Raw genomic sequence first — 15,339 nt, 5'->3', positions numbered from 1 at the left:
TTCTTTATCAGCTTGCTTTGTACTGTAATGAAATATTAGTTGGAATCCAGTAGAATTAGAAGTACCCTATCTCTCACTATTACAAGTGCTAACCTGTGTTGATTCCCATATACTCTGCCTTCTATCTTGTTGAAATTGAAAGTATTCCTGTGACAGTCTAACTCAGTTCTTCCACTAGCATTCTCAATTCTATTCCCTCTTGCCTACTGTAGTTATTAATCCTTTCTTTGTATCGCATTGGTTAGTGTTTCCTTCACTACTTATTGGCATATACACATGTTTTACTATCACTTAATTTAAAACAGGACATCAGTCCTGGCCGGGTGGTTCAGTTGATTGGAGTGCTGTCCTGTTCATCAAAAAGTTACAGGTTCAATTTCTGGTCAAGGTACATACCTAGGTTGCAGGTTCAATTCCCTGGTCGGGGTGCATTTGAGAGGCAACCAATCAACATTTTCTCTCACATTGATGTTTCTCTCTTTCTCTTTGCTTCCTCTATAAAATCAGTAAGAACATATCCTTTGGTGAGGATGGATGGATGGACGAATAGATGAATGAAAGAAAGAAAGAAAGAATGAATGAATGAATGAATGAATGAATGACAAAACACCAGTTCCCTTGACCCCATGGCATCTTATATTTATAACTAGAGGCTTGGTGCACGAATTCATTCATGGGTAGGGTCCCTCAGCCTGGCTGGCGATTGGGGCCTATGGTGCAGGGGGCCCGCCAGGGGAAGGGAAGGGCTTTGGGAGGTTGGCTGGCTGACACCCCCCCCCCCCCCCCGCATCAAGGCCATTGGGGGGCTGACTGACAAGGGGGAGGGGCTGTGGGAGGTTGTCAACCACCACCACCCCCAAATCGGGGCCAATTGGGAGGGTCTTCAATGCACGTCAGCAAGCCACTTAATTTTTTAATGTCTCAGTATTTTAAATTATTCTTGGGATGGGAATCCATGTGTGAATAATTTTTCTTTGGAATGGGGCTAAAGGGGGAATGTGGTTTTACTATCACTTTGAGTAAGGCTTAATCTTTGTTATCCTAACAGTGAAACAGGCTTTTGAAATAAGAATCTTATTTAAATCTTACAATCTTATAATCAAACAGTAATTACTACATATTTACTATTCACCTGTGAATTTGAAAATGCTTTGTAAATAGGAATTGCCTTGTAATATCATAAGCATTAGCCTTATTTTTTAAAATATATTTTACTGATTTTTTTTTTTTTTTTTTTTTTTTTTTACAGAGAAGAAGGGATGGGGATAGAGAGTTAGAAACATCAATGAGAGAGAAACATCGATCAGCTGCCTCCTGCACACCCCTACTGGGGATGTGCCTGGAACCAAGGTTCATGGCCTTGACTGAATTGAACCTGGGACCCTTGAATCCGCAGGCCCACACTCTATCCACTGAGCCAAACCAGTTAGGGCTATTGGCTTTATTTTGCAAATGAACCTATTAAATGCAAGTATATTTAAATTGCTTAAGAATAAGCAGTTGATGCCAGACCGGTTTGGCTCAGTGGATAGAGCTCGGCCTGCGGACTGAAGGGTCCCGGGTTCGATTCCGGTCAAGGGCATGTACCTTGGTTGCGGGCACATCCCCAGTGGGGGGTGTGCAAGAGGCAGCTGGTCGATGTTTCTCTGTCATCGACGTTTCTAACTCTCTGTCCCTCTCAATTCCTCTCTGTGTAAAATCAATAAAATATATTAAAAAAAAAAAAAAAAGAATAAGCAGTTGAAATTAAGGACATGGAGAGTCTTAGAATATGGATTTTTAAGGCTACAAGAATAAGAAAAGCTTGGAAGTTTGATAGCAATATTAAGATAAGCAGGCTTGACATTCCATTACTGTTTTCTTACTAGCAAATAGTGATTTTGTAAGATAAATATAAGGAAAGGTTTTGCTACTACTCAAGGACCTAATTATTTTTTTGTATAGGAAGATTTTCAGTCAATGACTTACGGATTTAAAATGGCTAACAGTGTGACGGATCTTCGAGTTACAGGTAACACCATCTATAAAGATAATTCACAAGTGTATTCTTTAGATTTGTTTCTTTCTTAACCCCATTGTGTTTCTTTCTAGGCATGCTAAAGGATGTGGAGGATGACTTGCAAAGAAGAGTAAAGGTATATATATATTTCTTTCTCTCTCTCTTTCTCTCTCTTTCTCTTTGATCTAGGATTTTTTCCTTAATTTCTAAATGTCAGATTTACTTTAAGTATAAATAACTGTTGTAGATAGGCTGTCAACTTCCTTTGTATATGCTGTGCCTTTTGGTAATGAGTTTAAAGGCTGTTATAGGAACTTCTGATAAGTTAATGTCACTTTCAAGTATTGAAAAATAAACCCTCTCAATTTTTTAATTTTGGGCCAATTTTTTAGAATTTTTGTATGCTATTTTAAGAGTAGCATATGTGTAGAATTGGAAATTCCTCCAACATGAGGACTATATTCATCTTGGTACCCTTAATAGTTAGGAGAGTGTCTACAACACAGAGGAAAAACTCAGTAAATGATGGTATCCCAAACCTTCTATGAATGGCATCCTTCAGCCAAATGACCTTGATGACTTGAGTCTCATAGAGATTAAAAAAGGGAAAAACTTAATATTTCTACTATTTTTTTCCACTTGTATAACACAGCATAGTTATCAAAGCAATTTTACATTGTTGTTTTATTTGATATTCACATTTATTTATTGAATTAGACAATAAAATGCACACAGTGCCCCACATTTAGAAAATACAGTTCAAATGAGTTTAATAGGGCATGCTACTAGTCACTAGGAGCTCCACTAGGGCATGCTACTAGTCACTAGGAGCTCCACTGCTAGAAACCAGCTCTTTTACAAGATCTTCCTAGAATTTTGTCAAAACAGTTAACCATATATTACTCATGTATTAACAAGATGGCTTGCATTTTAGTGCAGAACAGATCAGTATTCACTATGTGACTTTATTTTTATGATGATGTTTTGTAAATATTACTTTTTTTCCAATAGGGCTAGTTTTGAAAGCATCTAGAATTTCAAAGAATAGATTTTTTAAAAGAAAGAAGTACCATGTGCTATTATTTATATTATTTTACTGTTCTGCTTTTGCTGCTTTTAATACCTTACTCTTTTGTATGATCTTTGTAAAACTTAACTTTTTAAATATAGTATTAATAGGAGGAAATAAATACTAAGAACAGCTTATTTTCCCTCTCAGATATTTTTCTTAAAAATGGATTCTTACATTAAACTAATTTAGTGCTTTGACTTTATTTAATGCTTCTATAAGCTTGTATTTTTTTTAATTCACCTTTCTTAAAATTTTAGAGTACTCGAAGTCGACAAGGAGAAGAAAGAGATCCAGAAGTTGAACTAGAAGTAATTGAACTTATTTTCTGGTAGATAGTATCAGAGAAATCAACCTCTTAATGTTATAGTTTTATGTGTTATAATTTGTGGGAGCCCTTTTAAGGTATTTCTTTACAAATTGGACATTGCAAGGGATTTTATTTCCCTTGTATTTATTTTGATAGAATGATAATACATCTCTTTCACATACATGATTTCAAAACTGAATCTTCAATATTCCTTTGAGAAAGGAAGAAAAAATGACTTTTTACAGATGACACATCAAAACCTGGCAAAAGTCAAGAACTTGCATATAATCAAAAGTTGCCAAACCTTAGTTGAGGCCATAAATTTTCTGACTCTGCTTAAAGTAGTTTTTTCACAATCCTTTTTAATTTATTATTAAATCAATTTTGAGATGATAGTGTAACTTTTGTCTTAAGGAAAAATCAGTCCTTTTGATACAGAAGCTTTCTATTTCAATAGAGTAAGCTTTGCTATGTTTCCTGCAGCTCTAATTTTCGGGCATTTAAAGACTGAGTGAAGGTTTTTGTAATGTAGTTAAGTTATTAACACTGAGATTTAGGACTTAAAATATATTTTAAAATGAAATTCTTTTGACAGACTTTGCATCTTTTAACTTCTAGTTCATATATATATTTTTTCTTTTTTTAGCACCAACAGTGTTTAGCAGTATTCAGCAGGATGAAATTTATTCGAGTGTTACTGACAGTGCTTATAGCCTTTACTAAGAAAGAGGTAAGGGCATTTACTATCATCTGTCTATTTAGTGGTATATAGTTTTGTTTTGTTTTGTTTTGTTTTGTTTTGATAGAATGCTTTATTGAAGTAGTTCTGAGACTTTTTCATTGATATTACCCATTTGCACATGTACAGCACTGAACATTTGTACATTTACACCAGAGTAGCCCTGATGATTTTCTCAAAAATCATATGAATTTTACATTTTGCTCCATAACATATGCATATCTGTTGTTGATATAAAAATAGGAGTCAGATTTGTGAATTGAGAGGAGAAGGTAAAAATGAGAATTTTAGCCGAAAGCGATTTGGCTCAGTGGATAGAGCATTGGCCTGCGGACTGAAGGGTCCCAGGTTCGATTCCATTACGGGCATGTACCTTGATTGCGGGCATATCCCCAGTAGGGGGTGTGGAAGAGGCAGCTGATCGATGATTCTCTCAACAATGTTCCTAACTCTCTATCCCTCTCTCTTCCTCTCTGTAAAAAATCAATATATATATATATATATATATATATATATATATATATACACACACACACACACACATTTTTTTATTTATACACATATATTTATACATATATATATATTTAATGTTAATTTTAAGATGTCCTCTTTCATTCAGAAAAAGCTGTTAGATTTGTGTAGATGCAAGCCCAAGATGGTGATTGTGTGTGTGTGTGTGTGTATCTCAATTACAGGAAAATTAGTGAATAGTTAATAAGTGGTGAGTAAAAGGCCAACTTTTACCAGTGTTCTAACTTTTGCAATTTTATTTTTTTCTGTTTTTATTTTTATATTTCACCTTGATGAGTGACAGAGTTGAAATTTTCCAGTTGGCTACATCTCTCTTTTTAAACAAAATATTAATAGAATAAACCAGAAATGTTTTCTATTGTTTTTTAATGGCTCTTACAAAATTATAAAAAATAATTTCTATCCTAACAGGATCTGGACATCCTGTATTAAGTGAATAGTTCATGAAAACCAATGTCATTACAGCAAGCACTTGATTTCACTATTGTTTATAGGATTTTCCTATCCAATGTATATCTTTCAGTGAAAGAATATGTAAGAATGTTTTTGGTGATTTATTTGCTAGACCAGTGCTGTTGCAGAAGCTCAAAAATTGATGGTTCAAGCAGCAGATCTTCTTTCTGTCATTCATAATTCATTGCATCATGGCATCCAGGCCCAGAATGATACTACAAAAGGAGGTAATTGTCTGTTTTTGCTCCTACTCTTTTCATTCTTTCCCATCCAGATTGCTTTGGGTCATATGGATGTTCGCTAAAATTTTATTTAATTAAGTCTCTCTGGGCCTTGGAATGTTTTGCTCCATAGACTTATAAAGTATTTATGCTCCCTTCTTTGTATCTTCCTGTTAGTGCTCTGAGTATTTTCCCTGTCTGGTGACCATGCTGTGATGTCAGCAATACATTTTTTTTAGTCACCTCTCCTTTTTACTTCTTTAAGAGATCATCACTTCCATTACAAAGTCTTTCATGACCCAACCAGGCTTATTCAATAAAGAAGAATAAACAGGGAAAGGAGACAATAGCAACAAAATTTTAGAAGCTGGAAAACAAAGGACATTGATCTAGCTGATCTCAAATAACTGAATTCTTAGCCACTGATAAGGAAAGTCAAGAACAGCAGTTTGTACTATGGATTCACTCAAGAGCCCCATTTTTATATACCAGGTACCTCAGAAAATTAGGATGATAATTATGCTAATGACGTGTGAACTAGTTTAAATTCTGTTTAGAAACAGAGGTTTCCTCCCTGTTTCTCCTGCATACTGGAAGAGTTGCTGCCTGAGGATCAGGCTTCCATTTAGCGGACTTGTAGGGCCTAGGTCAGATCTTCCTGAGACTGGGAAAACCAGCAGGCATCTTTCCCAACTTCTCCAACTTGTTTGCAATAATAAAACCCAGTTACCAGTATCTCCCAGAAAGAAGCTTGCACACAGCTGTGCTCAAGCTTTTGCAGCTGTCAGTCATTGGATGAGCCCTCAATCATCTGGCCCAACTAACCAACTGCGCTTGCTTTGAAGAACCCCACTTGACTATAAAACAAAAAAACAGTTGTTAGCAGGTGTGGGAGCACCCTTCCCCGTGGTATACACCCAGAAGAATTGAACAAAAATGCCCATCTCCCAGTTACTGCCTGGAAATGGGCTTAACTATATACTTCTCCAGCTGCTACCTGAGGATTTAGCTTCTAATTGGCCTACATGTAGATGCCGACTCTGGGACACTGATGGGTGTTGGCACAATCTCAGCTACTTCTAAGAACTGAAGAGGAGGTATGGACAATCACAGAAGTTTGAGAGGAAGCTTGGGCTGGGCTGAAAACATAGAAAAGTACAAAACTGTTAAAAGTAAATATACACAGCCATCCCTCTGTATCAGCAAGGGATTGGTTCCAGGATCCTCCATGGATACACATATAAAATAGCATAGAACAATGCATACAGTCAACTTGTATCTGCAGATTCCAAAGTGCAGATTGAATCCTGTTTTTGATCTGTTTGGTTGAATCCATGGATATAAAACCTGTAGATACCAAGGGCCAACTAGTTTCGTTCAGAATACTCTAATGGTGGTGGATAAATGACTTAAATTTTTTTTTCATTTTTTAATATATTTTATTGATTTTTTACAGAGAGGAAGGGAGAGGGATAGAGAATTAGAAACATCGATCAGAGAGAAACATCTCATCAGATAGAGAATTAGAAACATCGATCAGAGAGAAACATCTCAATCAGGGATAGAGAATTAGAAACATCGATCAGAGAGAAACATCTCATCAGAGAGAAACATCGATCAGTTACCTCCTACGCACCTCCTACTGGGGATGTGCCTGCAACCAAGGTACATATCCCCTTGACCGGAATCGAACCTGGGACCTTTCAGTCCACAGGCCGATTCTCTATCCACTGAGCCAAACCGGTTAGGGTTCAACTTAAAATTTTTGTCTGAAAGGTTAAAAGATAAAAAAGTATTTAAAATAATTTGACAGTCCTAACTGGTTTGGCTCAGTGGATAGACCGTCCGCCTGTAGAGTGAAAGGTCCTGGGTTTAGTTCCAGTCAAGGGCATGTACCTTTGTTGCGGGTACATCCCTAGTAGGAGGTGTGCAGAAGGCAGCTGAACGATGTTTCTCTCAATGTTTTTGTCTATCCCTCTCTCCCTTCTTTTCTGTAAAAATCAATAAAATACATATTTAAAAAATAATAATTTGTTAATAGATATACAGTGTAAAAGATGCAGATTGTGCCCTAGTTGGTTTTGCTCAGGGGATAGAGCGTTAACTATGGACTGAAGGGTCCCGGATTCAATTCTTGTCAAAGGCACATGCCCCGTTTGTGGGCTCCATCCCCAGTAGGAGGGCATGCAGGAAGCGGCCGATCAATGATTCTCTCTTATCTTTGATGTTTCTCTCTCCCTCTCTCTTCTCTCAAATCAATAAAATCTATATTTTTAAGGGGGAGATGAAAATTATGACATCAGATATAAAATGGTAGGGATATCTTTGTGTGTTTGAAGTTATTAATTTAAAATAGACTATTATAAATGTATTTTATGCAAACCTCATGGTAACAACAAAGCAAAAGCCTATAGATATATAGAAAAAAAAATAAAACGAACAGAATCAAAGCATACCACTATTGAACATTATCAAATAACAAAGGAAGAGAACAAAATTTTAAAAATTACAAAACCAGGAAACAATTGACAAAATGAAAATGGCATTTCTATTCCTATTGACAGTTACTTTAAATGTAAACTAAGTTCTCCAGTCAGTAGACATATAAGAGTGTAGCTAAAGGTTTATCAAATTTTTTTTATCTTTCTGGTAAACCAGTTCTTGGTTTTGTTAATATTTTCTTTTGTGTTTTTGGTCTCTTGCATTTATTTCCACACTAATCATTATATTTCCTTCCTTTTTAACTTTGGGCTTAATTTCTTTTATAGTTCCTTGGGGTATAAAGTTAGGTTGTTTTTTGAAATTATTTAAAATTTGTAATATCTGCATTTATTGCTGTAAACTCCTCTGTCACAACTGCTTTTGTAACAAATAGGTTTTGGTATGTTATGTATCAATTTTTCATTTGGTTTGATATATTTTTAATTTCCTTTTGATTTCTTCTTTAACCTATTAGTTGTTCAGAACTGTGTTATTGTTTAATTTTCACATATTTGTAGATTTTCCATTTCTAATTTTATACTGTTGTTATCAGAAAAAGGGACTATATTATCCCTATTTTATCCCATTCCTGGCTTGAAGGTAGAAGCCCCCCTCATCACTACCAACATCATGTAGATAGGAAATAAATTTTAGGTTATTAAATATGCTTATCTACTTTAAAATATGTGTGTATAGATATGTTAATTGTAAAATATAAAATCTAGATAATGTCATTAGAATTTGTTTGGAGATGTTTTTGAAACTGGCCTTTTTTACTTTTAGTAGTATTTGAGTTTTAAAATTCTGAGAAACATTAAAAATTTCATTTTTCTTCTTTTTAGATCATCCAATTATGATGGGCTTTGAGCCCCTTGTTAACCAGAGGCTACTTCCACCTACCTTCCCTCGATATGCAAAAATAATTAAAAGGGAAGAAATGGTCAACTATTTTGCAAGATTAATAGATAGAATAAAAACTGTCTGTGAAGTCGTCAATTTAACAAATTTACATTGTATCCTGGTAAGTTCAAATCTCTATTCTGGAATATAACTATTCATTTTAGAAATTAAGAAACTAAAGTCTAGAGAATTTAAGTAATTCATCAAAGTTTTAGAAATGGGAGTTTGGGGTGGGGAAAGGGCAGAGGGTGGGGTGGGAACCTGGAAGGGGGAAGAAATGAGGAACCTTTGTAATAATATGAACAATAAAGATTGATTTAAAAAAAAAAAAATGGGAGTTTGAACTCTGGATTCTGTCTTCAAAAGCTTTTAAGTATGCATGTACACCAATATTTTTTCATATAAAAATTGTATCATGGTATGTGGTAAACTTTTTTGTTAATTATTAATCTTTATATTGTGAATATCTGTCTTTTCATGTCAACAAATATATTTCTATATTAATGGTTACATGGCATTCCACTGTAAACATAAATTAGGTGTTTTGTTTGTTTTCAATCCGTTCATATTAAATTATATGAAAATTTTTTTCAGTGTTTTACTATTATAAACAATACTGGGGCAGATATCTTTGTAGGTACTTTCTTCCCCCTTAAGATAAATTCCTAAACAGTGAGGTGGCTGGGTAAGAGAGTATGTACATTTTTAAGTTGACAGTTTTTGGATTAACCTTTTTTATGGACATAAATACAGAAAAATATACTTTTATTTTGGAAATATTAAAACATTCAGAGGTGGAGTTTTGTTAGTTGGTAAGGTTGTAGTGATATTTATGTTTAGAAGGTAAGTAGAAAATATGCAAAATAATATTATTGATATTTAGGCATAATTACACTAATTTCTTTTGCATGACTATGCGTTTGTTCCCCCTCCATGCTGTGATACATAATTCTTAGCCCCATGTCATTTCCTCTGTGAAATCTTCCTTATTGGTTCCAGATCTCTTCTGTCTGTATTTCCTGAGATGACAAATTAACCAGTTTACATTCCTAGAATTAAGCAGCAGTTATGGGACATAGTTGGTGGTCAATGAAGATTTGTGCTTTTGTTTATGTTTTGTCTTATAATAATTTTATTTTCCCTTCCACTAATTCTTTGACATTAAAGCCCAGCTTAAGTCTTCATTCCTTAGTGAAACTTTCATTGATTATGCCTTTATTACTTCCTGTTGTGTTTATTTACTTTATAATAGTCTGTCCTTAAGAATCATGAATCTTAAAGATAGAAAAGATTACAAGCATAAGCCAATTCATTTTGTAATTCATTGTAACTTAATTAAGATTGGTTATTAACTTATCTGGTTAATAGAGATTTTCTTACTCTCTGCTCTTACTTTTCTGTTCCTTAATTGTTACATAGGTATTTAATTGTAGGGTTTTAGAAAAAGAGAAGATCAATGTGAATTGGAATCAGAAAATATAATGCAATAGTTGGGATTTGTATTCTGGCAGGAGATTATAGATTCCCTTAGAGGGGTGAATGCATAATGACATACCATAATAGAGGAAAGCTGGGGAGCCAGGCCTAACTTGCTGCCCACTGGACACGAAAAGAGCCTAGTCAGAGAAAAGTCTGGATCTCTGGAAGGCTGGGGACAGAGGAATAGTTCATGGTAGTGGGGGCCTGTGGCAGAAGCCAAGAGTAAAGTGAGGAAGGATAAGGGACCAAATGGTCTGCTGGAACTGCATAAGAAGCTTGTTATTAGAATAAAGTGACAGATTTTAGAGAATGCAGACATATCAATAAGATAATGTTAAGCAACAAAATGTAAAATTGGGATAGGACATAAACATTTAAAAAGCAATAAACATTAAAAATATTCAAACTTAATAGTAATTAAAGAAATTCACAACAATTTGATAAGTAAAATATTATTTTAATATTGTAAAGGGAAATAGTCATTCTACTGTACTCCAGTGGCTATCTCTCTCATCTTAAAAATGTACATACTTTGACCCAGAAAAATATGAAGTTAAATAATTACCATCCTGCCGAAACCGGTCTGGCTCAGTGGATATAGCGTCAGCCTGCGGACTGAAAGGTCCCAGGTTCGATTCCGGTCAAGGGCATGTACTTTAGTTGTGGGCACATCCCCAGTAGGGGGTATGCAAGAGGCATCTGATTGATGATTCTCTCTCATCGATGTTTCTAACTCTCTATCCCTCTCTCTTCCTCTCTAAAAAATCAAGGGAAAAAAAATAACTATTATACAATCCTATAACCTATTGTTGTTTTTTAAATATATTTTTATTGATTTCAGAGAGGAAAGGAGAGGGAGAGAGAGCGAGAAACATCAGTAATGAGAGAGAACCATTAATAGGCTGCCTCTCCACACCCTACACCAGGGATCAAGCCTGAAACCCAGGCATGTGCCCTGACCCGAAATCGATCTGTGACTTCCTGGTTCATAGATTGATGCTCAAGCACTGAGCCATGCCAGCCAGCCAGCCTTCAGTGTCTATCTTTTTTTCCTCTCTGTGTATAAACTCAGTTTTCTGAGCATATCTTTTGGTCTTTCCCTAAGATCAGGAACAGTCATTTGGTAATATGAATCCAATTAGCCTACTTACTTGGTATTTATTTATGTGAAGTAGGAAGTAAACCTCTGTCATTAGTAAGTTATTACTGTTACTGTTATTTTCATGGTATACAGATTTAATATGAGTATCCACACAATACTATTATTGGTCAGTTTGTTTTAAAAAATTAAGGCTCTAAAATTATCCAAAATCTTATTAGTACAATTAGACAATTAAGAGAACATATTCTGACTCTGGTACGATATTATTTCTAGTAAAAATTACACTCTCTATGCAGATGCTTTTCTGCTTTTATTTAATTTATTATTGACATTACTTTTTTTATTTTTGACATTACTTTTTCTCTGTTTCTTTCTTAGGATTTTTTCTGTGAGTTTAGTGAACAATCACCTTGTGTTCTTTCAAGATCTCTGTTACAAGTAAGTTCCACTTAGTATTGAAAAAACTTCCTTAAACATCAAATTATGTGATTGATGGAACAAAAGGTAGATATTTCTTGCCATAGGATTTCCACATTTAATGTAACTTTTGTTTTATTAGAAGCATTGATTTAGAGAGTGTTAGACATTTATCAAGATCACACCCGTGCCATAAAATAAACTTCAAATTTAAAACAAAATGATACAAAGTATGCACTCTATTTTGGAATTAAATGAGTAATCAGTAACAGGAAGATACCTGGAAAATTCTCTAAATATTTGGCAATTAATCCATGTCTAAAGAACCCATGGATCAAAAAGGAAATCTTAAATTAGAATGAAAATGAAATTAACATGGTAAAATTTTGACCAAGCACAAAGATAAATCAATAGAGAAATGGTAGTCTTTTTCAACTGGTGGTGCAAATTGGACGGGCATATGGGGAAAAATTTGACTCAGAATACATCATAAACCTAAATGTAAAATGTGAAACTATAGGACTTTTAGAAGAAGACATAATAAAAGAGAAGAAATCTCTGTGACTTTGGAGAAGGCAGAGAATGCTCAGATGTGACATTAAAAGCATAATCCTTAAATTGATAAATTTAAAACTTTACTAGTAATTATGTGGAAGACAATTAAGAAAATGAAGATCCTCTACAGCAAGTGTCTTCAAACTACGACCCTCGGGCCACATGCGGCCCGCAGAGGAGTCTGATCCGGCCCGCCAGGTTTTTTGGGCAGTGAGCGCAGCCGAGGTGTTACAGTAGGAATTAGTAGTTCATATAGTCCGGCCCTCCAGCTCTCTGAGGGACCATGATCTGGCCCCCACTTTAAAAAGTTTGAGGACGCCTGCAGAGTGTGAGAAAATATTTGTAAATACTGTGAGACAAAGGACCTGGATCTAGAACATATAAAGAACTCTATAAGCATAACTATAAAGAAACAAGACAATCCAGTGAACAAAAAATTTGAACACTTCAATATGGTAAAATATTTAACATCATTAATATTACTGAATTGCAAATTAAACTGTAATGAAATATTATTCACCTTTCAGAATATCTTTTTAAAAAAGAAAGAAAAATAGAATATCAACTGCTTGTAAGGATGTAATGCTGATGGGAATGAATGCTTCAGATACTTTGGAAAACAATTGGCACATTCTTATAAAATGAAATATACAAACCCCACTCCTACTTGTTTACCCTAGAGAAGTGGAATCTGATGTTTTGGTAATCTGTATGTGGATATTTATACTGTTGGTTCATGATCACAAAAAACTGGAAACTCCTCAAATGTGTTAGGAAGCAAGTAAGGAACAATATAGTAAATATTACAGTGCATTGAGGTTGAAGGGAGAAAGTTAAATACAAATTATTAAATTATTTATTTTAAATTTAATATACTTTTTAATAATCTATTGCTTCATCCAATTTTGGAAAGGTTGTATATATTCCAAAGCATTCACTAGAGGTAAAGGTTATTGACTAGTTTAATAAATATAGCCATTTACTATTTCACAATTTATGACGCTCATTCTTATGTATTAGCTCATTTGACATATTTAGACTAGTTAGTTAATTTGACAAATGCACAATTACTACTTTTGACTTGAAAGACTTATTCTCTTGCATCAAATACACCTTAAGTAGGGATTAATAAGTAATATCCATTGTGGAGACTGATTATAAAAATTTTCCATCAACTTTCAATATTTTAATCTCTTTTTACTTTGTGGTATTTTAAAAAATTAAGCTCATGTCACAATAATGGCAGATATAGGTGCAATGGGTCAACAGCAAGTTTGTGGCAGTATTACTAATATATAATATTTGTTTTAAGACCACTTTCTTGGTGGATAACAAAAAGGTCTTTGGAACTCACCTCATGCAAGACATGGTGAAAGATGCACTTCGATCTTTTGTCAGTCCTCCAGTGCTTTCCCCAAAGTAAGTATTGTAGAAAGTTTTATAACAAATGTGTGGGTTTTTTATAAGAAGAAAGGCAATTTAAAAAAATTATAGATAAAGATATATACATTTATTGATTTCAGAGGGGAAAGGAAAGAGAGAAACATCATGATGAGAAAGAATCATTGGTCAGCTGCCTCCTGCATGCCACCTTACTGGGGATCAAGCCCATAACCCAGGCATGTGCCCCTGACCAGAATTGAACTGGGACCCTTCAGTTCGTAGGCTGACACTCTATCCACTGAGCCAAATCAGCTAGGGCCCTATTTGTTTCTTAAAAGCCCAAATTGCCTGACCATCTCCTTTTTAATCAAGGCATTAAAACTGTTAGAATCAAGTATCCATATAAAAAAAAAAATCGGTCATGTTAAAATAGATTTATGATACATGTTGTTTAGATTTAGACAGAGGTTTTAGTGAAGTTGACATTAGGTCCAGTATAAGAAGAAAAATATCAAGGACTTATCAGAAATTTAGTAAATTGCATTGACCCTTACTAAGTGCAAAGCACTGTTAGGTGCTTTGGGAAATGATTACCAAAAAAAGATAAGGTCTATTTTCAATGAGCTGAGTCTAGATAGAAATAGAAAAATACAGATAATTTATTCTTAAATTATGTCTGACAGAGTCATTGCCCAAAAAATTGCTGCTATAAGAGGCTGGCAAGTATTTCAGGCAGAAGGAATCATCATTTGAATTGGCATTTTGGAAAATTCGGAGAGCTTTCCATGGCTGAGGGAAGAAAGGAGTCTTTTATTTTTTGTTATTCCTCACCTGAGGATATTTTTCCATTGATTTTTAGAGCGAATGGAAGGAAGGGGGAGGAGGGACAGAAACATTGATGTGAGAGAGAGAGATATCCATTAATTACCTCCCATAGGGCCCCTGACCAAGGCTGGGGATCAAGCCTGCAACCCATGTACATGCTCTTGACCAGAATTGAAACCAGGACTCTTCAGTCTGTGGGCCAAACTATCCACTGAGCCAAACCGGCTAGGGCAGGAGCCTATTTCTTAACAAAGAAACCAGTGTGTATGAAGACTGGGTGTATGAGATTATATATTAATATTAGCCCAGTGCACAGATTCGTGCACCAGTGGGGTCCCTTGGCCTGTCCAGCGGCCTCTTGCAATTCGAGACCCCTTGGGGAATGTCAGAGAGCCCTGCAGGCCAGGCCAAGGGATCCCACTGGTGCACAAATTTGTGCACTGGGCCTCTAGTATGCATATAAGAACTTTGGTTAATCTTTCCCCATTCCCTCTGAGATTCATCAGTCTGCTCAGTGCGCATCATAGCTATCGGATGGTCAGACGGTTGCTTAGGCTTTTTTATATATATATATATCTATATATATATATAGATATATATATAGATATATATATAGATATATAGATAGATAGATAAGAACAGTTAGTGGTTCAGCAACCAATTTCTTGAATAAATCATGCCACATCCCACTTAGAACTTTCTAGTAGCTTTTTTCTGAGGTTGGATTCCTCAGAAGCAGACCCTGAGACAAAGATTCATGTAAATGTAATTATAAAGTGTTCCCAGGAAAAAGTATAGGATATTGCTATAGGATATATCATGGAGAGTAACTCCTCCGGTTCAGTCCTGTCGGGGAGCTCTGGAGACATTGTGGG

General features: G+C 35.0%; 1 protein-coding gene across 9 annotated transcripts in view; it reads left to right on the top strand.

The window, feature by feature from the left end:
• The window catches only part of NAA35 (N-alpha-acetyltransferase 35, NatC auxiliary subunit), a 47,164-nt gene that overhangs the window by 19,120 nt on the left and 12,705 nt on the right, over nt 1-15,339 (top strand). For 7 of the 9 annotated variants that reach the window (XM_045580074.1, XM_036433621.2, XM_036433622.2 and 4 more), the window contains 8 exons: nt 1,945-2,011; nt 2,092-2,135; nt 3,329-3,379; nt 4,025-4,108; nt 5,214-5,328; nt 8,646-8,824; nt 11,663-11,722; nt 13,569-13,675. In XM_045580074.1, coding sequence (XP_045436030.1) covers nt 1,945-2,011; nt 2,092-2,135; nt 3,329-3,379; nt 4,025-4,108; nt 5,214-5,328; nt 8,646-8,824; nt 11,663-11,722; nt 13,569-13,675 — 707 coding nt within the window. The remainder of the gene's footprint in view (nt 1-1,944; nt 2,012-2,091; nt 2,136-3,328; nt 3,380-4,024; nt 4,109-5,213; nt 5,329-8,645; nt 8,825-11,662; nt 11,723-13,568; nt 13,676-15,339) is intronic. The other 2 variants (XM_045580078.1, XM_045580075.1) reach the window with 1 other exon arrangement.

The sequence above is a fragment of the Pipistrellus kuhlii genome, unplaced genomic scaffold, assembly GCF_014108245.1.
Source record: "Pipistrellus kuhlii isolate mPipKuh1 unplaced genomic scaffold, mPipKuh1.p scaffold_m20_p_12, whole genome shotgun sequence".
NCBI lineage: Eukaryota > Metazoa > Chordata > Mammalia > Chiroptera > Vespertilionidae > Pipistrellus > Pipistrellus kuhlii.
This window is presented reverse-complemented; position numbering and strand designations above follow the sequence as displayed.